This window comes from Talaromyces marneffei, chromosome 1, assembly GCF_009556855.1.
Source record: "Talaromyces marneffei chromosome 1, complete sequence".
NCBI classification, from domain to species: domain Eukaryota; kingdom Fungi; phylum Ascomycota; class Eurotiomycetes; order Eurotiales; family Trichocomaceae; genus Talaromyces; species Talaromyces marneffei.
In genome coordinates, this window is record NC_072348.1 from 3,457,092 (window position 1) to 3,484,961 (window position 27,870).

General features: G+C 35.6%; 1 protein-coding gene across 1 annotated transcript; it reads left to right on the plus strand.

Moving 5' to 3' along the window:
* Positions 1 to 98: 98 nt before the first annotated feature.
* On the plus strand, positions 99 to 4,251 carry EYB26_001296 (uncharacterized protein; the record flags this gene model as incomplete). Its single annotated transcript, XM_054260607.1, has 5 exons — positions 99 to 413; positions 468 to 537; positions 599 to 739; positions 797 to 3,895; positions 3,956 to 4,251. The coding sequence occupies 5 exons, from the start codon at positions 99 to 101 to the stop codon at positions 4,249 to 4,251; spliced, it is 3,921 nt and encodes a 1,306-aa protein (XP_054116582.1).
* Between the last annotated feature and the right edge of the window lie 23,619 nt (positions 4,252 to 27,870).

Here is a 27,870-nt window from a genome sequence, read left to right on the forward strand (position 1 = left end):
GAATCCTCCATCGCGATTTCTCACTGTAGCCCAGACACCGAGCCTGTTACCAACATATCCGCCGTTGTTCATCACATGCTCGTGCTACAACATTAAACATGTTTGCGCCAGGGTCAGGAGGCCAAGCTGCCAGTTCCCTGCGCAGCTCGCGAAGGCGCCAGAGAACAAGTCTCGAAGACTCTGTGAAACCCCCAGCTGCTAAACGTCAACGATCTTCCTTAAGACGAGAGCCCAAACAACCATCCAGCAAAAAGGATGCTAACACTGACCAAGAGCATGGTATTAATAAACCAGGCGCTAACGTCAATGACTACGGAGTTGAGCCAGGCTGCTGGAAAGAACAGACTCTCGCAATTCGAGGCTCAGAGAAAACTAGCAAAGCAACGTCCCAGATTGATCATGCCGTTGTCTTGGTATGGTAGTCGTTGCTTGATTGAATCTTGCTTTTGTGCTAACTCTTCTCATAGTCTTCCAATGATTACTATACAGTCACACGACTTCCATCTGGATCAGACCAACCAGGAGAGACATTTTTAGGTAAGCTAGAAGCCTGTATGATCGATTACCAGTCGGCGATTATTAACCTCAAAATACTTAGGTCCTGCAAGATGCATATTTAGTCCTGAGAGCGGGTTTGCACTGTTGCTAAGCGAGTCACGAGCTTTGGTATGGCCTTACCACACCAATGGCCCTGCACGGGGCGGTAATGATCTTCTGTCGGTATCGTTGCCAGATTGGTGTACGACCGACGGAGAAGCCTTGATGGGGACACTAATATCAAACGCTACCTGTACAGTGCCGGGACTCTTCATTGTAGTACCAGCTACCGGTAAAATGATATATTGGGAGACTGCCTCGAATGCAACGTTCGTGGGTATTGCAAAACAAAAACAAAGCGGTCTTCAGGGATCTATTTCCGGCCTCTTCTACGGCGAGAAAGTTACCGATGTCATAAATGCTGAGCCATCCGGGGTCATTACAACGTTTTCCAGTGGAAGAGTCGCGCAAATCACATTTCGAGACCCCCAAGGAAAACCCGCTTTGTCTATCAACTTTTTACAAAGCACCACGAAACTTGGGGCGGGGGGGCTATTCTTTGGTATCAGAAGTGTTTTGGGAAGCTCGGGGTGGCGCAAAGATACTGCTTCGGTTAGGGCTGGCAACTCACTCTTCCGAGGCCAACGAGACGTTATTGTTATGTCTACATCAGGACTGCTTGAGATCTGGGACTCTCACTGGAATGGCGTCAATAAAATACGCTCCGAGATTGATCTACAGAAAGAAATGTGCTCCTACTTGGGTCTTGAGTCTAATGGCAAGCCGGAAAGCTGTCTCAAAGTACATGATTTCGTCGCTACTTATAGGGAGACCAAATCATCTTCAAATCTCGAGGAACAACACAATAAAACGACTCTCTTCATTCTTATCGACATATCTCGCAACACACATACGAAGAATCTTGCTGTTATTAAGGCACAGATACACAATGACAATGTGAAGATTTTGTCCTCGAACACACTAGAGAACCTGACATCCGCCCATGATTCCGAAAAGCAGAGACCTAAGCTACATGTAATGGAACCGTGGGACACAGCTTTCATTCTCACAGGACGGAAACTGTGGATCATGTCACTCCGGGAGATAGAGGCATCCCCTTCTTCCCAGCTTCTAAACGGCGTCATTCCAAAGCCTTTTCAGGATCGAATTCAATTCCAGGAAGGCGACAAGTACGAGATACTTGGAATTGGGCCCGAGGAAACGTCTTCAGAAACACAAAGTTTGGGCTGTATCCTTATGATTCGTGGCTTTGGTCTGATTCGTATTTCTGCTACATCACCCGAATTGGATACTGCTGAGTATGTTCGTGTTACTGCTAAGCAGAAAATTGAACAGGCTGTTTTCTTTGGTACAATGTCCAACACGCCGCTTAGTTTTAGCAGTGATGGCGAACCGGGATTCACACTACAGGAGTATGAGGAGGCGGCATTACAAATCTGTAATGATATTCTTCGCTCTACTTCCCAACACATTCCTCGTACAGGTATATCACTAGAACAAACTCTGCGTCGACGTTCGAAGGCCTTGAGTGATCTTGCGACAGAATTGATTCGCCGGAGAATACCGTTGTCGAAACATGTCCGATGGGAGTTGATGTGGGCTGGCGAAAAGCTAGCTGCCCAAAGGTCTATGTGGAATTTGGAGGAAAGGTTTCGAGAACGATGGGCTTCCGAGACCTTTCTTTCTCGAGTTATAAACCTAATGACAGACAAATTCAAAACTGAATACGTGCATTCTCATACCAACAAACAAAACGATCATGTGCGCCAATGGTTCGACTGCGATACTTTTCAGATGCAGCACATTATTCCATGGATATTCAATGCGATCCGTGGATTGAAAGGACCATCTGGTCGCTCTAGTCCCGAGTTTGTCTCGCAAGTATACCAAGCTAGCGAGTTATCACTATCGGTTCTCGAGGGGGCATACAAATTCAGAGAAGACCATGCACTGCAATATGGCTTTGATGAGGGGGACTTTGATAACGGGGTATTGTCCGGCTCGTACTCCGAGATACCCGAATTCTGGACATCCGAAAACATGGTATACAATGAAACCCTTCATATGTTAGATTTCGAGCTCGAAAGCTCAAGATGGGTTCACCAATCAGTATCGGATATGTCTATTGAAGATCGTGACATGCTAGCGAGTATCGGGAAAAACAGTTGTCTTAGGCTTCGAGTTCTCAATATGATGCTCACCGAAAGGGTTCGTTGGCTAGATGCGCAGAATGACCCGAAACTAGCAGATGAAGCCATCGCCCTGAAAGATTCGAGTGTCAAACAACGGAGGTGGCAACTATACAAGATGGGTGGAATCGGTCAACTTCAAGGGGCAATCGACTTAGCAGAGGAGTTTCGTGATCTAGAAGCACTAGTAGAGCTCATGGTAGAGCTTCAGTACCTGGTCAGAAACAAAGGTAGCCCGATAGAAACTACAATCACTGTAAACTCATCAACAGTGCGTGATGAATCCGGGTACAAACAAAAGATCACGGGTTATTTTGATCACTTCGGTGAGCCGTTCGCAGATGCGTTCTTCTCTCGATATATCAGCATTCATCAGCCCGGCGTGTTGTTAACGATGAAGGATTTTCAGAGCCATCTCACCAGGTTCTTACGAAAGAGGCCTTTATATGCCCCCTTGTCTTGGATCAATGATATTGTTGGAGAGGGCGACTATCAAACTGCATCATCTGCTCTTGAGCAACTTGCCCTTGATCATGACGACAACATATGGGATCAGCGAGTTCAACTCTCTTTATCAAAATTAACGAGATTGGCCTCCTTGGAAGAGAGCGGTGTGAGCGACGATACAGCATCTGCTAGGCTGCAGAAGCTTGATGACAAACTAGAAATGGGCAATCTGCAAGAGCGTCTGTATGACCATGTATTGCCAGCTTTGCATAGTGCAATCGATGAAAAGGCAGAGGTGGAACTAGCGATGGATCAATTTGGAGGCCGTGTCATCAATCAACCTGCACTCAAGGATCTTCTTGAGGAGTTATTAACACGTTTGATTCGCCGGCAACCCCTTGACGCCGAACAACTCATTAATCTTCTAACATTGATTGACGACGTATGTTTCTTGGAAGGAGATGACAGCTCAGTCTCTGGGCGCGAATTTAACAATGCTCTTCGCGTACTCCGCCTAAGTGGTTACGCATCAAGCGATCCTGTTAGGTACGACTTCCTACAGAAATTGATCTGGAGGAGATGCTTCATTCGAGACGATTGGTACAGCATTTCAAACACCGAATTTCGCTCAGATGATAAGAACAAATCTCTGTTTCTGAACACAATGCTCGCGAGAACCTTGCTTGCTTGCGTTGAGGATGGTAAGTTAGACTTATTGTAATCTTTGATCATTTTTGGACCAGAAGCTTATGAGACAACAGAAACTCTTCAGAACCGAAGCCGAGGAGATCTATATTCTGTTCCAAACCTGTCAGACGTTCTGAGTCTCGGGTCCTTAGAGCTTATCAGAAGTCGTTTCCGCCCTGAGCAGTGGCCTCATATTGAGCGTGATCTTCGTACTGAGGTCAATCTATTAGAGCGTCTCCTGGAGGTTACAAAATTGAAAGAATGGTTTTCGGGGATCGTGTTGCTTGCTGAGGAAGAGTTTGCGGAGGCTTACGTGAAGGGGGAAAGGGTGGTGCCGGAGTCAACGAAGGCAAAGTTCAGCTGGGTATAAGCCATGGTCCATACGCATTTGATGGCCATCTTGTGTTCTTGTTTCAGTTCTATTCTACCGGCACAAGTGCACGGCTTAGATAGGCGAGTCTGTGTAGTTTAGCACTAGCGAATATGTTATTTGAAGGGCAAGTCTCAAATTTTTAAATCAGCGACCATTCGCACACCCGATAAAAAAATTCACCGCATAGTGCGTAGCTCATTCATCAAATAACTGTTGGTTCGTTGGTTGGTTCATTGTTCATACTCGCATCTAAGCCTAGTGGCCGGCGCCTTCTAAATTCGGCAGCGGGCATACTACCATACAAGAATTGTAGTGCCAATGCTCCCGGCTTGGCGCTGGCTGAGTCAGCCAGCACTAGTTAACTAACGTATTTCATGGGGTAAGTGGCACAAACGGGTAAGTGGCACACCTTTGTCAGAGATTCAAGAAGAAAGTCACAGCCAATAGATTAGACGCTAGTCTACGGACGCTAATGCACGATGGAACAAAGGATGATCCGCAACCACTAGGGTTAGGGTATCATAGAATAACGAGAATATCTATGATAGATATGAAGCCTGCAGCAGAGACTTCCGAGAAAGTCTCTGATGGCTATGTTAACGATGGAATATATAAGGACACTCATTTACCATGTATTTAGTTTTATTCTATCGTCTTGAATTAACTGTTTAACCTTGAGTATACTATTGCTCATAGATCTAGTTAACTAAGGCTATCTTGTTTATTACTTTGGCTACCTGCCCTTTCCTAAGCAGAATACCACCGAACCGCCGTTCAGTGACGAGTTTACTCTGATCTAGACGCTTGCCAAGCACCCGGTTTACGACAACCTTGTAATCGCATACAAAATAGCCATTTACAACATATCAGCAATCCCACAACAAAGCTGTATTTTTGCTTAATGTTCTAGATAGCAGTTTAAATAGACCAGTTATAAGGTTATTTAAAATTTAAAACGATTTTATTAGGTGGTTATTGGTATACAAACCAACCCTAGAAAATTACGCCGTAATTTTCAATACGAAACGATTAATAATATATTTTTAAAAAATTGACGTTATATATAAGACATGGATAATTTTTAGATATGGTTTATATATTAATTTGTTGAGATATAAGATGTTAGGGTTTGTATAGAAAATCATGCAAAATTGAAGTGTACCACTTAGTTAACGTATTTCACGGGTAAACTGCGCACCCCACCGAATTCCAATTTGAATTCAACAACCATTTTCTCGAAAACCCCAAAACATCAAAAAATGATGAAAAAAACGTACAAAAAGCGAGCCTTCTTATGAAGGTAGAATTTTTCTTTCTATTGACGCGGTAAAGAACAAAAAAAACCAAAACTATTCGCCAAACGGCGCGTCTTTTTGACGTGTCCGAAGCAACCCTCCGGAATCGCCTCAAGGGCGGTATCACATCGAAAGAAGCAGGAATTGACCGTCGAAAATTGACCTCTACTGAGGAGATCGCACTACGGAATTGGATATTATCATTAGAGCGCCGAGGATTACCCCAAGACGAGAAATGGCAAATATTTTACTTGTAGAAAGAGATAAGACTAAACCGCCTAAGAAAATATGCATCAACTGGATTGATTTATTTTTAAGCTGAAATCTAGATCTCAAATGCAAATTTGCATACAGATTATCGCGTAAACATGCTCTATGTGAAGATCCAGTTCCTATAAATAGTTTTTTTGAATGGTTACTCTACCTTAAACAGACGTATAATATTATTAATGATAATATCTATAACTTTAATGAAACTAGATTTGGCTGTTGGGACTGCCTGAGACCCACCCAACAGCGCAGCTGCTCCCAGTCACGCTTAGGCATGGTGATACCCACGCACAGCCTGGAGAGCAGCCCCTAGATGACCGAGAATGGGCTCAAAGCAACGATAAAGTGCCTAAAGGGATAGGCCAGAGGCTTGCTAAACACCTAGCTCAGCGCTTAACAAAGGACCCATCAGGTGGAATCGAGAGGACAGTGCAAAGCGCACCAGCGGCCTTTCCAGGCACTATCCGGGTGCTAGGCACTAAACGAGCCCTAATAGAAGCAGCAGAGTGGCGCCCAGGGACAACCCTATGGTCAGATGGCTCTAGGCAACAACGGACGTACAGGCGCTGGTGTGGTGCTGCAGATAGTGCCAGAGGCCCCGTGGGAGCACCTAGAGCTACCTATGGGCACTGGGTTTGAAGTTTTTGACGCGGAGCTCGTGGGAGTGGCTTCGGCACTAGAATGGGCACTGGAGAGGCATCTCCCAGGGCCTATCCACGTCCTTTTAGATGCCCAAAACGCTATCAAGCGCCTCCAATCGACGGAGCCTGGGGCTGGACAGTCCCTAGCACTTAGGGCTCACATGGCCGCTTCCCGGCTTAGGCTTAGCGGTCGTCCTGTGACGATACAGTGGGTGCCTGGGCACAATGGAGTTGAAGGAAATGAGCAAGCAGACCAAGCAGCTAAGCCCGCTGCTAGCAAGCCCGCTGGGCCGGGTTTTGAGGGCTTATCCTTAGCCTACGTTAGGCGTGCTTGCACCGAGGCACGAAGAGCTGCGGTGGAGAATTGGGCTCGTGAGAACACTGTACAAGGAGCTCATAGGCGAGGAAGAGCCTATAAGATGCCACGAGGCTGGGGACTTGATAGGATAGCCGCCAAAGCCCCTAAACGTGTAGCGAGCCGTTACTATCAGTTGAAAACAGGACATGCCCCTATAGGCACATACTTGCACCGAATCAAAGCCCGGGACTCCCCGGAGTGCAGGGCCTGCGAAGAGCTTAGAGAGACGGTTTCCCACATTCCTTTTGAGTGCCGGGGACGACGTGGGCCCCGGAGGATACTGTATAAGGGGCTGGCTGACGCCGACGTGCCCTTACCTACAGCGGCAGAGGACGCCCCGGAGGCACGACTTTTTAGTGAGCCCAAGGCCACCACGGCGCTGCTGCAATTTGTAGCCAGTGCCAACCTATTCCGGGATAAGGAGCAAGCCGCTAGAGAAGCTGAACTTGGTGATCATTGGGGTTGGCCTGCGAGACTGGGAGGATACGGGGGTTGGATAGGGGGACGGGCACCCTAGCTCGGCCTAATGGCCGCTAGAAGTGCCCTTATGCTTGAGACTATGAGGGCTCCTTATAGGCATGTGTCCTATAAGCATGCCCGAAGGCCCCTTAGCGAATACGCCGTATAGGGGCGAGATGAGCGCCTGGATTTGTGTAATGCCCGAGACTGTTAGGGGCTGAGGCGCCGAGGCCCTAAGGCCCCGGGACCTAGCCAAGGCTACAACCGAGTCTGTCACAGCCTGTAGTGCTCTATATAGACTTTAAACTTGATTAATAATTATTAGAGCTAGGATAATTTTATAAAGAATATCTACCTTAGATAGTATAGAGAAGATATTTATTAGAGGACTTTGTCTTAGAACTATCTTTAGTAGAAGAAGTCTAGAGTATACTTTAAGCTTAAAAATCTATTATTCTATTTTTTTAAAGGCTTATCTAATTAATATTAATATTATTAGTTATTTAAATATATCTAGTACTAGTTATTAATTTAGAAGTTATAATAATAGGTTACTATTAAGCTAGGGTTTATAAAGCTACTATTCTAGATAGACTTCTCTTTTATACTAAGAATCTTAAATTATTAAAAACTTTAGTTAAAGACTATTAGAGTATGATTAGGATAGTTATATTAATAGAAGTTAATATATTCTATGTATAAAGATTTCTTAAAAGCTAAGTCTAGATAATAAGTGACTGTAATGACTGATTCCATCGCTAGATCGCTGCGGCCAATCAATGGGCTTACGGAATTGTGGCCAGCGATCGAAGGCACGCACGGGATATCTCAAGTCCCAGCCTTAGACTATGGCGGCAAGCGCGCATTCAGGAAAACTAGAGTTTACAACCCCTCTCCGATAAGGCACCTGACTGGTGCCTGTCTTCATATATATAGAGCGAAGCCCTGACGAAGACTTTGAAAGGGTAAGCGATTATTCTCGTACAATCCTACATTCTTACTAAGGAAACCACAGCAGAGATTCCATACATTTCCTAAAGTAATGACTACAAGTTTTCCATAGTCTATTCCCACATTCGGACTATCGTTCCACCTATCAGGCCCTACCTAAGATCTAATCTTTTTATATTATAATCACTTCCTTACAGAAATCTTATTATAATAATTATACTATATATTTCTCTACTAAACTATATTAATATAACCATAAAAGATCTACATGTTTACTATTCCTATATTCTAATCTCTTAGGCACTTAGACTACTAGTAAATCTCATAGCTTCTAACCTATAATTATATAGGAGATCCTTGAGATTTAGAATATTTAACTCTAAGACTCTCTAATTATTAAATATACTAAATCCTTTAAAAGTACTAATCTAACTATATAATAGCTATTCCAAGAGAATTATAAGCTCTATCTCAAGCTCTCTAGTCTCTATAGAATAATAAAGACTATATTTAAAAATTAACTAAAATATTAATTATATCTCAAGTAAAATTAAGATAGAGAAAATTAAAGTATTCTTAAAAAAATAAAGAACGGTGTCTAGTAAAATTATATATCTGGTTTAGTAGTAATAATAGTAAGTAGATTATAATCAAATAAAATAAGATTCATATAGTATGAAGCTGCCTTACTGGAGAAGTAATAAGATAGTTTATATTCTATATAATAAATTAAGTTAAAAATAATAATAAATAGATTAACCTAGAGACTACTAATATATTTAATAGTTTTTTATATTCCAAAGAAAAATTATACTAATTATTTAAAATTATTAATAAAAAAATAAGAAAAGATTAATTAAAAGTTTACTTTAATTATAAAATACTGACATTTGATAAATAAATATTAAAGAAAGTATTAGAAATAATTAACTATAATATAGAATATAAAAATATATAACTTTAGAGAAAAGTTTATAAATATTAAAATTCAAAATTTTGATATAAAAAATAAATAATTATTAATAGTAATAAATTTAATATAGTTAAATATAAATTATTTAAAAGTATAAAAAAATTTAAAAATAATTACTAATTTTAATAAAAATATAAATATATTTAATATTTTATATCTTAATAAAACTAATAAGAAATTAAATAAATAATAAAGATAAATTAATAATAAAAAATAATTAAATTTATTATTTAATTAGATAGAAAGAATATAAATTAATAAAAAATTAATAAAAACTAGTTATTAATCTAAATTATTATAATAAAACTTAAACATATTAACTAGTTTAAAAAAGAGTAATAAATTATTAAGAATTAATTATTTATAAATAAATTATTAATATTATTAGAATTAAATATAGCTATAATAAGCCTTTAGTAATTTTATTTTATTATTTATATAAGTTATTAATTATTATTTTTATTTTTAATTTTTTAACGTCTTAATTTTGTTTATATTATAAAGTAATAAAATTATTACAATAATATAAATTATTTTAATTTTTTAAAGAAATTTTATTAAAATAATATACTACTTTTTATTAATTTTTATTTAAATTATAACTAATTAATACTAGTCTTTATTTAAAAAGATTAACTTAAAATTAATATATTTTATATTAAAAGTTTTTATATGTTTATTATAGTAATTAAAATTTTTATATTTAATATAAATCTTATATAAGTATATTATATATAATAAAATATTATAATAAATGCTTCTTTAATATAATATATAAAAGAGTATTTTTTTATTAATAATTTTAATAATATAACTAGTTTATTACTATAATAAAAATATTTCAACAAATATATTTTACTTATAATTTAATAAAAAAACTTAAATTATTTATTATACTATTAAGATATTAATCTTTAAAAAAAGTTACTAAAGAATAAATATATTATAGGTAATAGATTAATTCTTAATACTAGTTATATAATTAAAAAGAAAACTAGTTTAAGCTATTAATTAACTAAATAATTACGTTATGAAATAATAAATAGAATATTAGAATTTCATATTCTAAGAATAATATTCTATAATAATAATTGTAGAATTATTAGTATAGGATTAGTATAAAGATTTCAAGATAGAAATTAATAAAAAAAGACTAGGAAAAAAAATAAAACTATATTTATAGAACATTAATACTATATTTTAAATATTAACGTAAATCCCAAGCGACCCGCCCACCTCTCCGAAAAATAACTCGCTATATTGATTTCAAATCCCAATTTCAAACCCATATACAAAAATATATACAAAAATCTAACTACTAGTACGGCTGGGACATCGATTAATTCTATGCCCTTCAACACCACAACTACTGCACCGAAATTGGCGGCGTACTACTGCTTGAGGAGCTGGGAGACCCAGCTCCGCCGGAGCAGTAGTAACCGCTTGAGATGCCTCAATCTGACCTTGTACAAGCGCTTGAACTTCCTCTCTAGTAATCCCTTGCTCAATTGATATCTGTTTCTTAGACTTTTGGCGCTTTTGCTTCTCTTTTTCATTTGCAGCTCGTAAATCATGCATCTCTTTCCGTACAAGTACAAGATCATTCATTGTTATTTCATAGGCTTTTGATATTCGCATAATTGCTTGATCAATCACTTGATTTGGGCTTCCTGTACGTTCACTTATACGTCTCTTTATTGTAGTTGTCTGGCGTACGAATTGACGTATATTTTGAGGTGTTTGTAAGCAGGATGATTGTGTATTGCTTGATCGACTTGGAGGGGGGGTTGGTGTCTTTAATCGAATATTAAGTTGTTGAATAACTCGATCCGGATTGAATGGCACTAATCCGGTGGCTACAAAGCTATTCTGAATAGTTCGAGCTTTATATGCCTCCGTACGAGCCTTTGGGAATGCCATCAAAAAGTCCAATTTGTCGATATGATTGAATCCATCCCTCATTCGTTGCTCAACCTGCTGCCCATAATGTCGCTTTAAAACTGCAAAACAGCCAACATCAAGAGGCTGTAATAGATGTGAAGAATGAGGTGGCATGCAGATTGGAATAATATTATTCTCAGTGTATGTATGATCAAATTCTGCAGTCAAATGGCTTCCATGGCCATCAAGAATTAACATTCGATATCTTCCCGTTGTACGATCATTAATATAAGGAATAAAATGGGTTTTAAGCCATTCTAATCCTATTTGATCTGTAGTCCAGCCATTTTCACTAATATTAATCCTCCAATCACTTGGTAGATCATCAAACCAGCCCAATCGTACATTTTTCTTTGCCTTGAAAATAATGTACGAAGGAATAGCCCAACCAGTTGAATTTGTTGCTTCAACTGCAGTCACCCATTCTCGATTTCCAGGTTGTAAAAGCTTTGGCCGAGCATATCGATCGCTTCCGGTAATAACCTTTGCAGTTGCGCAGAGTCCCATAGCAAAACCAGTCTCATCAAAATTGTAGATATCTTCTGGTAGGATCCCATACTCAGATATAGCATCTCGTACGCGATCAAAATGTTCTTGAATAATCTTCCGATCTTCGCATTTAGCACGTTCATAATTATATTTCCTTGCGGATTTGGAATCAATCTCTGGACGGCGTTTAATCAGATTGGTTACCCAATTTTTTCCAACTTGTGGTTTGCCATGTTGTAATAGAAGATAATTGACCATGTCTCGTACGAGAGAATGCCGGGGAGGTAATCCACGTCGATCTAAATCAAGAACCCATTTAACAAGTGAATCCTCCTCAGATTGAGTCAATTTATGGTGGTTGGCGCGTGTAATTTGTCGATATTGTACACCTTTCATGCGTTCTTGAAGAGTCGTACGAGGGATTGTATAGATTCTAGCAGCTTCATGAATACTGCGAATTCTTTCATTTTTTAAGTCGGAAATAGCTAATTCGATCTTTCCCTCTATCTGAGCGGATTTTAGAGGATCTTTTTTTGCGAATTGGTGGCATTTTGACGCGTTGAAATATGAAGAATCAATATAGAGAGTTATTTTCGGGAGAGGTGGCCGGGTCGCTTGTGAATTACGTTAGTCTTTAACTAAAGTTTTTAATAATTCAAAACCCTTAGTATAAAAAAGAAGTCTATCTAGAATAATAACTCTATAAATTCTACTTTAATAGTGATCTATTGGTATAACTCCTAAATTAATATTTAATACTAGATATACTTAAATATCTAATAGTATTAATATTAATTAGATAAGATAAGCCTTTAAAGAAATAGAATAATAGATTTTTAAGCTTAAAGTATACTAAAATATTAATTATATCTCAAGTAAAATTAAGATAGAGAAAATTAAAGTATTCTTAAAGAAATAAAGAACGTTAAAGTCTTTCTAGTAAAATTATATATCTGGTTTAGTAGTAATAATAGTAAATAGATTATAATCAAATAAAATAAGATTCTTATAGTATGAACCTTTCTTAGAGAAGTAATAAAATAATTTATATTTTATATAATAAATTAAATTAAGAATAATAATAAGTAGATTAATCCAGAAACTATTAATATGTTTAGTAGCTTTAAAGAAAAACTATACTAATTATTTAGAATTATTAATAAAGAACTTAATACTATCTACTAGATTAAGAGTATATAATAATATTGTCGGAAACTTCAGTTGTAGACTGTTAGAGTATAACTAGGATGGTTATATTAATAAAAGAAGTTAATATATTCTGCGTACAAAAGGCTTCTTGAAAGCTAAGTCTAAATAAATAATAATTAAGTATATATCTAATTTTATAGAAGAATATATACTTAAATTATTATAGTTAATTTAAGATAGTAGAGTAATTAGGAAGATAAATAAGTATCTGTATATATATAAAGAATTCTTAATGAAGGGTATTATATATTATATCCTAAATCTATTATATTATATTAAGGGCATACATAATGTATAGTATTTTAAATATAATATTAATTTTATATAAGTATAGTCTTCTTTACTAGTTTTTTTTACTGGTTTCTATCCTTATACTAATAATTGTAAGATTATTATTATAAGATATTATTCTTAAAATATTAATTATAATATTTTATTATTTTAATTATTATTTTATAAAATAATTATTTAGTTAATTAATAATCTAAACTAGCTTTTTTTCTAATTATATAACTAGTATTAAAAATTAATCTATTATCTATAATATATTAAATTCTTTAATAATCTTCTTTTCTAAAGACATTATAGTATCTTAATAATATGACAAATAACTTAAATTCTTCTATTAAATTATAAATTATATTTTTTTAAATATTGTTATTATAGTAATTAATAAGCTAATTATATTATTAAAATTATTAATAAAAATATAGTCTTTTATATATTATATTAAAGAAGAATTTATAATATCTTGTTATATATTATACTTATTTTTAAATATTTATAATATTATTTAATTTAGATTATTTTTTCCTATTTATCTATTAAGTAATAGTTTATTATTATTAATAAATAGTATATATTCTCTCTAAATTATTAATCTATTTTATTTAATTACTTTTTTATTTTAGATTATTATTATTATGATCTTATTTCTTTTAGTTACTTATATTATTTATTAATAAAATTTTATTTTATTAATAATACTAATTATAATAATAAATATTATTTTATTATATTGTATATTATAATTTCCTTTTATTATTATCAATTTTTTTAAGTAGACTATAATAAGTTATAATTTTTTATTATTATTTAATTATTCATATATAATTTTTATAAAATATTTTTAAATTAAAATCTTAATTTTAAATAATTTTTCTTTTTCTTTTATTTAAATTTTTTTAAGAAGTACAGTTATTAGCTATATAATAATAAAGTAATTCTAAAGATATTATTAAATATAATTATTAATTTTTAAAAATCTTTATAGTTCTTTAATATTAGTTAATATTAATTAGTTTATTATTATATCTATTTTCTCTAGTTAAATCTTTATCCTTTTAATATATAAATTATATTTAAATAATTAACTATAATTATATTAAATTTATATTTTTTAATTTTAAAGATTAATTTTGTTTTTATTAGTTTAATTATTATAGTTTCTATATATTTATTAAAAAACTTAATTAATATATATATTATAAATCTTATAAATTTTATGTCATTTTAAATTTATTAATATAATTATCTATTTAAATAATTCTATATTTATTAAAAAGATTATTTTTTTAAATATCTTTTTTTATAATCTAGAGATTATAGTAATTTTATTAATATTTTCTTAATTTCTAATTTTATTTTTATAAGTATTTATTTTCGTAATCAAAAATAACTCTTTCCACGTGAATCCAATTTTTGAAATTGCGCGCCCAGTTCCGGTCAGAATCGACTGTATATTTTACAGTTTATTCCTAGAGTTAAGAGTTATCAATCGATCCTAGTTTTACTAGGTAAGACTATAGCGATAGCCTAGGATGATGTGGTGAGTCCCTTGACAGGCGAAAATCTCAATCTGCAAGGCATTCGGCGCGACGCGACCGAGCCACCACAACAAAATCAACAAGCTTGACCCAGCGGTTTAAGTAATAGCAACCCATAGGGCAATTAAAAGAATGATCCGCACGACTCTAAAAAGCGGATTTATAGGGATGGAGCAACTAGTAGAAATAGTAGATCTTCTACTACAGCATGTTAATAGCAACCTAGACAACCAGCTTAACAAGATCTTCCTCCAAGCATTTATCTAATAGGTAAAACTCTATATATCCTCGTAAGGCGAGCGTACGGAGGCGATACTGGAGTTTAAGGAGCTCCTTAAGCAGGTCCTATAGGATATTACTATAATCCATATAAGAATAGAGCAGATAGTAAAATTAAGTATCTTAATAGAACTGTCTAGCAACTCTACCATCCTCTAGAAGACCGCCTAGGTATATATATAGTAGACCAGCGTCTGCAGCGCAGCTTCACTACTATCTTAAAGCGCTGGATTATCCACCCTTAGTATTAGCTATACAGAGCTGGGCATAGATTACAAGATTATAGCTATAAAGAAGCTATAATCTATAGATCTTATAAAATATACTAAATGTACTAGGGCTTATATAGCAAAGAACACTCTAAGCCTATTTCTAGCTAGTTATACCTTTATGACCGTATGACAGCTCTTATCTAGTAACATTAACCTCTAAGCTAACTATATAGTAGGAGTAGAGATCCTCTACTAGTATAGTAAGAATTAGATTTATATCTTTAGGAAATTAATCTATGTATATATTCTAATATAAGGAATTATTATTAAAGGTATACTAATCCAACTTATAGATATAAGTAAAGAGTTTACGTAGTAATTAATGTTACAGAGAACTACTACAACTAAGAGTACCCGTGCCAACCCGCACCACCCCCCTCCCGGTGTTGGTGCTCACGGTCCAAAAGGTAATATTTTCCAAAACAACATTTTTACCCATATCGCCAACAAGATGCCAAAAAAGACCCCCAAAAAAGATCCGGAAACGTACAAAAAAGAGGAAGATGCAATTAAAAATGCCTACCAATCATATATTCAAAATAAAAATCAAAAAATCACCGTGTTGGCGCGAGAATTTGACGCGCCTTATCGCCGCTTGCTTGCGCGAATTCATGGTCAAACTTCGTATCAAGATCGCCCACCAACGAATTCACTATTAACAGATGCCGAAGAACGCGCTGTAAAAGCATGGATTGAGCAGCTTGATATTATAGGCACCCCTCCTACAAATCGAATGATTACAGGATGCGCAGATGCCATTCTTGCACGAGCAAATCCGCACCTAGACCCGCCACGTACGGTTGGCCCAAATTGGGTGTACGGCTTTCTCAAGCGACTACCGGATGGCTACGAACGAGTTGAGCAAACACCAATTGACCCTAAGCGGCTTAATGCTCAGGATCTTGGAGTCTTACAAACCTGGTTTGACCGTCTTAAGATTCAACTTGATACTAAGAAGATTACATATACAAATATTTGGAACTTTGACGAGACTGGGTTCCGGGTTGGACAAGGAAAAAAGGAGACTGTTGTCACACGATTTGGCAAATCTCGTACGAGAATTGCAAGTGCTTCTTCACGAGAATCTCTTACACTTATTGAGTGTGTAAGTGCTGCTGGAAAAGTGATTCCTCCACTTATTATTCTTGCAGCAAAGAATCACTTAGAGGAATGGTATCAACATCTCGAAAAAGAGGATTATTTGGTTGCATTCTCCAAAGCCGGTTACTCTAATAGTGAGCTCATTTTCGAATGGATTCATCATTTCGCAATTGAAACGAAGAAATACGCCGGAAGTAGTTGGCGACTACTTTTTATGGATAATTTTGATGCTCATATTACATACGAACTATATGAGTTTTGTATAAGCAAAAAAATCCTTGTTTATACATTTCCGCCAAATACAACTCATATTCTACAGCCATTAGATGGTGTGCCTTTTCAGAATTATAAGCATTTCCATGGCGTTGAGGTCAATAATCAAGCACGCGCTGGAGGCGTGGTTTTTGATAAATATGACTTTTTATTCAATTTACCAAAAGTCCGCGAGCAAACCTTTACTAAGAAGATTATACGATCTGGATTCCGGGATCGGGGTATCTATCCATATAATCCAGATATTGTCTTTGAAAAGATTGGCGCTCAACAGATCCTTGATGCTATTCCTATATTACAAATATGGAATGTGATGAACAGGAGGATATTCCTAGCTCACCAACAACTAAATCCATGTCACCACCCCTTGATGCATACAGAATTGGCCGGCACGTCAAAAGGATTGAGAAAGATTTGGATGAGATTAAGGAGGAAATAAAGGATATTAGTCCTAATCTTGAGCGCCGTGTTCGACGTATCATGAAGAGCAGTATCATCAATGCTCATCTACAGGCGCAAAACAAGACTCATATCAATCAACTATTGGATCTCAATCGGCGCAAAGCTAAGGCCAAATCGCGACGCCAGATATTGAATGTAGGAGGTGTTCTTTCCGTACGAGATGCTAATAAGCGTATTGACGCGCGGAGAGCTGAGGAAATCAAAAAAAAGTGGCGGATTGAGGAACGGGCTCGGAAACGGCGGATCAGACAGGCAAAAGAGACCGCTTCACGAATTGCCCAAAATAATGATATGTGTGCTATTATTGATGCTCAAATCAGTGGGTGGAACCAGCCGGACGAGAATCCCTTTTTTTATCTAGATACGAATCCTAGTTCTGCGTAGAAATGTCATTCTTTGGTGTTTTTGGGTAAAAATGTTGTTTTGGAAAATATTACGTTTTGGACCGTGAGCACCAACACCAGGAGGGGGGTGGTGCGGGTTGGCACGGGTAGAGATAGTTTAATATAGAAATTATATATATTAGATAGCTAGCGACACTATAGAACTATCGTAGATTATTTATAGTTAAATTTATAAACCTAGTAGTAGTAAATAATATGATTTATGAAGGGATAATCTAATATTCCTATTCTCTTACTAATAGATTCTGCTATAAGGAGGGATAGTATAAGATATATAAGAAGTATTAAAAATATTAACATATCTAAGTCTGCTATCTTAATTTATTACTAATTAGACTAGCTTATTAAAGCTACTACTATCTAGATTTATATAGAATTAATTTATAAGATTTTTAAAAGTATACTAGTATATTATACTAAGGAATAACTTATACTTAGTAGTTATACTCTTATAGAGGTTTATATTTAGAAAATAGATAGATACTTATAGGCTCTCTTAAGATCTTTAGCTAGGGCTTAGAAGAGTTATAATATATATATCTAGGTACTATAATAAGAATCTTTATTTATATTAACTAATAAATATAAGACTGTAGTATTAGTATATAATTATATAATTAAGAACTCTTAGATATTAATATATTAATAGTAGTACATATTAAAACTATATTAATATATTAATAGTAATCTCCTAATATTAATAATAACTTATAGAATATATTAACGTAATCGGTAAGCGAGCAGTCACTGTAAGCGAACCGCCACTTTTTTCCGAACCCGTACGCGATATTGATTTCAAATTATTCAACGCGTCAAGATGCCACCAATTCGCAATAAAAGGTCAAAAGATTTGATTGAGCAAGAAGGCCGAATTTTATTGGCTATTTCCGACTTTCAGAATGTCAAAATCCCAAATATTACACAAGCTGCTGAGATTTATAATATTCCTTGTATAACTCTCCGAAATCGACTGCATGGCACTCAACAGAGGCTCCTTGTACGCGCTAACAGCCATAAATTGATCCAACCTGAGGAGGAATCACTTGTCAAATGGGTGTTTGATTTAGATCGACATGGATTACCCCCCCGGCACTCTCTCGTACGAGAAATGGCTAATCATCTTCCCTCACAACATAGAGATCAACAGGTTGGAGAGAAATGGGTATATGATCTTATTAAACGTCGCCCGGAGATTGATTTAAAGTTCTCACAAAGATACAACTACGAACGTGCTAAATACAAAGATTCAAAGATAATCAAAGAACATTTTGATCGCGTACAAGCTGCTATATCTGAATATAAAATCTTACCAGAAGATATATTCAACTTTAATAAGACTGGCTTTACTATAAGACTCTACGCAACTATAAAGATTATTACCAGAAGTAATCAATATGCTCGGCCAAAGCTTTTACAGCCTGGAAATTAAAAATAGGTAACTACAATTAAAGCAATAAATTTAACTGGTTAGGCTCTGCCTTTGTATATTATTTTTAAAGTAAAGAAAAAGATACGATTAGGTTAGTTTGAGGATCTCCTAGATGATTAGAGAATTAATATTAGCAATAATGGTTGGACTATAGATCAAATAGGATTAGAATATCTTAAACCCATTTTATTCCTTATATTAATGATCGTACAATGGGAAAATATCGAATGTTAATTCTTGATGGCCATGGAAGCTATTTAACTTCAGAATTTGATCGTACATGCACTGAGAATAATATTATTCTAATCTGCATGTCACCTTATTCTTCACATCTATTACAGCCTCTTGATATTGGCTGTTTTGCAGTTTTAAAGCGATATTATGGGCAGCATGTTGAGCAACGAATGAGGCATGGATTCAATCATGTTAACAAAATGGACTTTTTAATGGCATTTCCGCAGGCTCGTACGGTGGCATATAAAGCTCGAACTATTCGGAATAGCTTCGCAGCCACCGGATTAGTGCCTTTCAATCCGGATCGAGTTATTCAACAGCTTAATATTCGATTAAAGACACCAACCCCCCCTCCAAGTCGATCAAGCAATACACAATCATCCTGCTTAACAACACCTCAAAATATACGTCAATTCGTACGCCAGTCAACTACAATTACAAAACGTATAAATGAGCGTACAGGAAGCCCAAATCAAGTGATTGATCAAGCAATAATGCGAATGTCAAAAGCCTATGAAATGACAATGAATGATCTTTTACTTGTACGGAAAGAATGCCGTGATTTACGAGCTTCACATGAAAAAGAGAAGCAAAAGCGCGAAAAATCTAAAAAGCAAATATCTATTGAGTAAGGGATTACTGGAGAGTAAGCTCAAGCGCTTGTACAAGGTCAGATTGAGGCATCTCAAGCTGTTACTACTGCTCCGCCTGAGCTGGGGCTCCCAGCTCCTCAAGGAGTCGTACGCCACCAACTTCGGTGCAGTGGTTGTGGTGTTGAAGGGCATAGAATTAATCGATGTCCTAATCGTACTAGTAGTTAGATTTTTGTATATATTTTTGTATGTGGCCTTGAAAATTGGGATTTGAAATCAATATCGCGTACGGGTTCGGGAAAAAGTGGCGGTTCGCTTACAGTGGCGGCTCGCTTACCGATTACGTTAGCTTCCTTTCTGATTACATAACTAGCGTCGGGAACTAGTTAGTTGATCTATTGGCTGTGACGTGCTGATTCTCTGACAAATCTGCGTGCAAATTTGCATTTGAGATCTGGAGTTCGGCTCAAAAATCAATCAATCCAGTTGATGCCTATTTTCTTAGGCGGTTTAGTCTTATCTCTTTCTACAAGTAAAATATTTGCCATTTCTCGCGCCATTTCTCGTCTTGGGGGTAATCCTCGGCGCTCTAATGATAATATCCAATTCCGTAGTGCGATCTCCTCAGTAGGGGTCAATTTTCGGCGGTCAATTCCTGCTTCTTTCGATGTGATACCGCCCTTGAGGCGATTCCGGAGGGTTGCTTCGGACACGTCAAAAAGACGCGCCGTTTGGCGAATAGTTTTGGTTTTTTTGTTCTTTACCGCGTCAATAGAAAGAGAAATTCTACCTCCATAAGAAGGCTCGCTTTTTGTACGTTTTTTCGTCATTTTTTGATGTTTTAAGGTTTTCGAGAAAATGGTTGTTGAATTCAAATTGGAATTCGGTGGGGTGCGCAGTTTACCCGTGAAATACGTTAAGTATCTATTTTATATTATTATATTATACCACGTCTACCTGCTATAAAACTTTATAAAAAAGTTCTAGAATAGTTCTTTATAGTATTATATTAATAAGCTTTTTAATTTATCTTCTAAATAAGCTATCAAGGACTAGATATTAGAATAAAGTTAAGTTTATCCTAATATTAAGATTAACTATCTAAGAAGATGATTACTTTTCTATATTATATATTATCCTCTACGAGGTAAAGTAGCATTTAGAGTATAAACTTAATTCTATAAGCCTCTACTATATAGATTATTAATATCTTTTATACTAGTTAGTTTAGGCCACTAGCTAACCGCATAGTCACCCTGAAGGGATAACGATGTTCCGGTGAACTAGATGCTGAACTTGCCAACTTAGGAACATCGTCCTATGATAATGATCCCAGAATCATCGACTACGGATTGGTACAAGGACAGGAACCAGTGAAATTGACCAGGAAGGGAATGGGACCAACCGTAGAGAAGACTAGTGTTATATCCAAGATACTAGATATTATACCCTGGGTACAATATGATAAACCTGAGATACAACATATTGTATCGGGGATACAATATGTGATGCCCTCCATCAGGAATCCCTCATATATATAAAGACACTCATTCACCCTCCTAGTTACTCTACTTTACTGTCTTGAATTAACTGTGATAACTTGAGTATACGTTCTTCTATCGAACAGGATATATACTTAGCCACTCGTCATCTTAGACTTAGCTTTCAAGAAGCCTTTTGTACACAGAATATATTAACTTCTTCTGTTAATATAACTACCCTAGTTATACTCTGATAGTCTACAACTGAAGTTTCCGACAAGATTATCGCATAAACGTGCTCTATGTGAAGATCCGGTTCTTATAAATGGCTTTTTTGAACAGTTACTCTGCCTTAATCAGACGTACGTGTTACGGGCTAGTCCCGCCTAATGCGCACTGTAAGGGCATATTAAAATAGAAAACATAACATGAAGAAAAGAAGGAAAGAAAACAACAAGATTCTCAGCTCGTACATGCAGTTCATATAGGGATAAGGAGCTCGCTGGTTCGGTCAATTCCTCCGTACGTTCAGCACCGTCTCGGTGCTTGTGAGGGAACTTCGTGTGCCATTCCCGTATGTTCGGGGCTTGCTCGGTAACGTTGGTACGGCCCTGGGAATAGTATCCCGGATGCATTTCCCAAGGGTGTTATCCTTAGGTGTCATGCTCAGCGCCTGTCCGGTACTCGGGAATATCTTCACGTGTCGCACGTTCTCGGTGAGGGCTTGACTGCCCGAACCTATTTCATATGAGGTCAGCTCATAACATACGGTATTGTTGATGATGATATCTACAACTTTGATGAAACCGGATTTGCTATGAGAATAGGGGCTACAGCAAAAGTTATATACAGCTCTGATCGTTAGGGAAAACAAGCATTATTCAGCCTGGAAATCGTGAATGGGTGACTGTTGTTGAATGTGTTGGAAGTAGTGGTATTATAGTGCCTCCATTGATTATCTTCAAATCAAGGCATAACCAGGCTAAATGGTATACGGATCCTATACTCCCCCCTGATTGGTCAATAACGCACTCACCAAAAGGCTGGACATCTGATGAATTAGGTTTACAATGGCTTGAAAAGATATTTGAGCCTTTTACAAGACCGCTCACAGTTGGCGCATATCGGCTTTTAATATTGGATGGTCATAGCAGCCATTTGACACCAGAATTTAATCGCGCTTGTGAAAAGTCTAATATTATTACATGTTGCTTACCGGCGTACTCTTCTCATATACTTCTGTGAAGGCTCAAACAATAATCATATTGGCAGCTAGAATCGAGAAAACTAAGCATAGGGAAGGAAAGAAAGAAACAGGAACATGAGGCTATTCCCCAGTAGCTATATCCGTGGCGTGCTCACGTGACAGTAATAACCCTCTTCCCGCAGCCCTACCCGCGTGCTCTGGATTCACGTGGTCGGGACTACGTTTCTCCGTCTCCGCAACCGCGCGAACGTCAAACCGCACTTGCTTCCGAATAACTTCACGTCCGGCCGTCACAACTTCAACCATTAGATGTGGGCGTTTTTTCGGTGTTAAAGCGCTTATATGGAACTGTCGTTGAGAACCGGATCCGGATTGGGCTTCACCATGTCGATAAGATCGATTTTCTCGCTATGCTTTTATCTATACGGCTTCAAACTTATTCTATACAAAATATTAAGAGCGGCTTTTCACATACTGGAATTGTGCCATATGATCTATAAAAAGTCATATCTCAATTACATCTTATGGTCCAAGAAGCCTCCCCAGTCCAGAGTCGCCCTAATACGTCAAACAATCATTCTTGGAGCCCTAAAACGCCTTATAATCCTCGTACGGTAGGGCGGCAGGGGAAAGCTATTAAAAAACTTCTTAATATGACGAATTTAGACTCAAATACGCCGATAAGTCAAGCTCTTGATCAGTTACTCAAGGGAGCATTGATTACTATGCATAGCGCCGCAATATTAACTAGCGAGAATCATAAACTACGCGAAGCAGTTGATCAATTGCAAAAGCGCCGTACTCGCCGTACACAAGCCCTACCAAATGAGGGTATTTTGACAGTTTCTGAAGGCTGGGAGCTCGCTCAAGCTCTTGATTAAGCCTATAAGGCCGCTACAGTAACTAATCAGCCTGAGCCTCCACAGCGCGCTTAGCGCGCACCACCTAGGTGTAGTAATTGCTGGGAACTAGGGCATAAGCGTAATTGGTGCCCAAATGCTGCCCGATAATTATTTAAATGATTTATCGTTTTTTTGTATGTAGTTTGTTAGGGAATGCTGAATTAGTTGTTTTGGGGTGAGCAGTTTACCCGTGAAACACGTTATCTTAAATTATACTTAGATCTAGCTTATAAAGGTAATTACTAAATCCTAGTATCTATTAGGCATAATTTTATTTAATATTAAATATATACTTGTCTAGTACTTATTTTCTATATATATTAATTATAATAGTATGAATTCCTTTAGATTGCGGTCTTTCTACATATAAGCCTATTAAATAAGTTTCCTAGATGCCTCTTTTAAAGCCTTAAATAAGATATAAAATATAGTTTTATATACTTTACGTATATTATTATCTATTAAGTATCTATTTAGTATAATATAAATATCTATTAATATAGATTATTTATAATTAATTTATTTATTCTATTTAGTAATTAAAAATAATTTAAATTTTCTCATAATCATCTTGAATAATATCTCTATTTTAAGATATTTAGCAATAGAAAAAAGTTATACTTAAGTATTAATATAATATATAATAATATTATACCTATCTTCTATTTTAATAAACTCTTAGATTTACTATTAATTAGAGGGTTATTATTTATTAAATTTAATACTTATAGAATATTCCTAGAATTTTCTATTAATACTGAACCTTTATTAAATATATATTTGAACTAATTTTGTCTATAATATATATTCTCTCTAGATAGAATAAAAGTAAGTTACTTTTTATAGATTAAATATTATAGCTTATTAGTATTATTTAAGATAGTTTTAATAGTCTATATACCTTTATCTTTCTATTTCTTTTTCAATAAGAGAAATATTAGAGATAGAAGGGGCTTATTTATAAGATATTAATACCATATACAATATTAATAAAGGCTATACTAATAAGGTATTAAAATATTAAGATCCTATTACTTAATAATATTAATAAGTCTATCTATATATTCTTTATTTGCTCTTAATAGTAATAGTAGGATATAATTATATTTATTTTAAAGGATTAATATTATATATAAATATTAATCCTAATTATATAGAAAATATCAAATCAGGTAGAGCAATTACTGTAATGTAAAACCTTTTAATTATCTAGACTACTATAAATGTCTATAAATCTTTAATTTTTTATTAAATAGATATTTAATAGGGATTAAATATCAACTTAATATAAATAGAGAATATATATAGTAGAATAGCTTTTTACTTTTAGTTAGTCTAAAAAAGAAACAGTAATCCTCTCTATAAAATTCTATTAAATAGTTATAAAGTTCTCTAGATTAAGAATTTATTATAAAAAATCTAGATTAAATAAAGCTTTACATATTAGTATAAGAACTGCACTATATTAAGACTTATTTTGTATTCTATTAATATACCCCAGAAATATCTCCTAAAATATTGTTAGTATAGATATATCTCTTTTAAAAATCTTAGATAGGCTAATTATGTATTAATAATACTAGTTTTTATTAATATATATATTTTTTATAATATAAAACTTAGCTTACTATATATAAAAGGAGGAGTACTATCTAAGCTTATATTTAATATTAGATTAATATAGGTTAAGAATAGGTTTAATACTTAAGTCTTTCTTTGAGCCTCTATTAGATTCCCCTTTATAAGATCTTTAATGTGGCTTTATAATTCCTTAACTACCCTCTAAAAATATAGTTAGATATTATTATAACTTTTAATAATAAGATAATATTCTTTTAAGTTTATTAGTAATATAGAATATGTAGAGATCTAAATATATATTCTTATAATATTTAATTCTAGTATATTTATAGTGCTGATAGTATATAGAAGTATTATTTAAAAAGTAGACTTTAGTATTATTTAAGTTTTTAACTTATTTAATAGACTATTATTAAATCTTAGTAAATAAATAAATATTAGATATAAGTCTAATAGATATTAATTATAAACTTATATTAAACTAAAGATTACTAAATATAATTCTTAATATATTTTTATTTATATTATTTAGTAATAGATTTTCTTAGTAAATAAATATTAAGTGTCCATCCTCTTTACTAGGAAATAGTAAGTATTCTAGAATAGTAAGCTTATCACTAATATATTGTATAATAACTTTAAACTAATAACTTGAAATAATTAAGCTATATTTAGAAATATCCTTCTATATAAGTTAGTATATAATTAACAGATGTTTAAAATATTTTATACCTAGTTTAGTTCTAGGCGGATAGTATTTCCAGGCTGAAATAGAAACTGAGTCTCTTTATTTTCGGGTATATCTTTATTAGATGAATTATAATCTCTTATTAATTCCGTATTAAAGGGGTGGAGTGTGAATGTGTTTAACCTTATATAATAGCTATAATTAGTATAAAGAGACTGAAAGAGGGAATAAGAGAGTGAGGGACTTGGGGAGATACATATGTTTATAATAAGAGTCTTATAAAGGTCGCAACTAACATCGTTGACCTATCTCCTGGTGGCTATATCCTGGATAGGAAGCATAGTAAGAGTAGATAATATATTGCTGTTTAATATTATTATTATTATTATTAATCAAGTTTAAAGTCTATATAGAGCACTACAGGCTATGACAGACTCGGTTGTAGCCTTGGCTAGGTCCCGGGGCCCTTAGGGCCTCGGCGCCTCAGCCCCTAATAGTCTCGGGCATTACACAAATCCAGGCGCTCATCTCGCCCCTATACGGCGTATTCGCCAAGGGCCTTCGGGCATGCTTATAGGACACATGCCTATAAGGAGCCCTCATAGTCTCAAGCATAAGGGCACTTCTAGCCGCCATTAGGCCGAGCTAGGGTGCCCGTCCCCCTATCCAACCCCCGTATCCTCCCAGTCTCGCAGGGCTTCCCAACCCCAATGATCACCAAGTTCAGCTTCTCTAGCGGCTTGCTCCTTATCCCGGAATAGGTTGGCACTGGCTACAAATTGCAGCAGCGCCGTGGTGGCCTTGGGCTCACTAAAAAGTCGTGCCTCCGGGGCGTCCTCTGCCGCTGTAGGTAAGGGCACGCCGGCGTCAGCCAGCCCCTTATACAGTATCCTCCGGGGCCCACGTCGTCCCCGGCACTCAAAAAGAATGTGGGAAACCGTCTCTCTAAGCTCTCCGCAGGCCCTGCACTCCGGGGAGTCCCGGGTGTGCTTATCTATAAAATTAATCAATTCTATAGCTTTATTATCGATCTGCCTATAATCTGTGCCAATCTAAAGTAAATAATAAGAGGTTGAAGTCTTTAAGGACAAGATACTATTATAGACTCTGGTAGTTATAATTTCTCAGAGGGTGCCTAGTTGTAATCCCTAGCTACTGCTCTTCTCTAGATTATATATATTATAAATATAAATAGTACTATATATAGTAGTATAGAGAGTCAGCATACTTATATCTCTATTTGATTCCCGCAGCCGGCACCCCAATATTTGACCAAAAAATGTCGCGGCCCCCCTACCGCGAATGAATTCAGGGCCCAACCCTAGCCCCTCACTAGGTTAGAGCCCTAAGTTGTGTGTGTGAGCTCCGTCCCAGGCCCCTGCCCCCTATATGTCCCCCGTCGCTGTCGTTGTTGAAATCCTTGGTGAGAAGGTACCGTGTTGAAACTATGAGGCCCTATTCCCATTAAGGGATAGCGCCAAAGGGTATAGACATTACGTCATATTATACCGAGATTAGCGCCCTGAATTCTTTTATGTCAAGAAACTGTATCTGTTGACTAAGCTTTAAAGCCAGTCATATGAGCCTGACAGTCCGTCATAACCTGTAGTGTTGCATATGGACTATAAACTTGATTAAATAAATATCTCTATTATAAAACTGTACTTCCTATATTATTAGATTAATATACTTATTAATATAGAAACAGATATATAGATGGATATTAAGGTTTTTGTAAGGTATAGGCTGCAGTAAGATATAGAAGTGGTTTTAAAGAGTGAGTAAGTATATCGTTAAAGGGTCGGTTCTTCTATTAATATAGGGTTCCTAGATTGCTAGGATATTATATTCTTACACCTCCTTCTTATTAAAGAGATATATCTAGATCTTATTATATAATTTCCAGTAGTTAGACTATAAGATTCATAGTCAATTAACATGCTAATTTATTATTATTAATTAGCAGCCTAATTACTGTCTTTAAAATTAGTAGCTATTATAGTATCTCTTTCCTTATAGAAACGCCTGCTAAGCTCGTCTTCTAAAAACTTCTTATTGGAGATAATATATATACTATATGCATAGTAAATAGGTCAGACTGCCTTAAGGTGCTCTACTTGCAACAGGGTGATATTAGATTATAATGTCTGTGTTCCTAGTACCGGCTTTAAGCTTAGTGGATTCTGGCGTGTATAGGGTTTGTATATAATTAGACTCTAGGGGTCAACTGGTATCGGCTCTACTATCACGTTATTATTGTCTTTATATATAGTCTTTTTAGGTCGTAGGTTCCGTTTA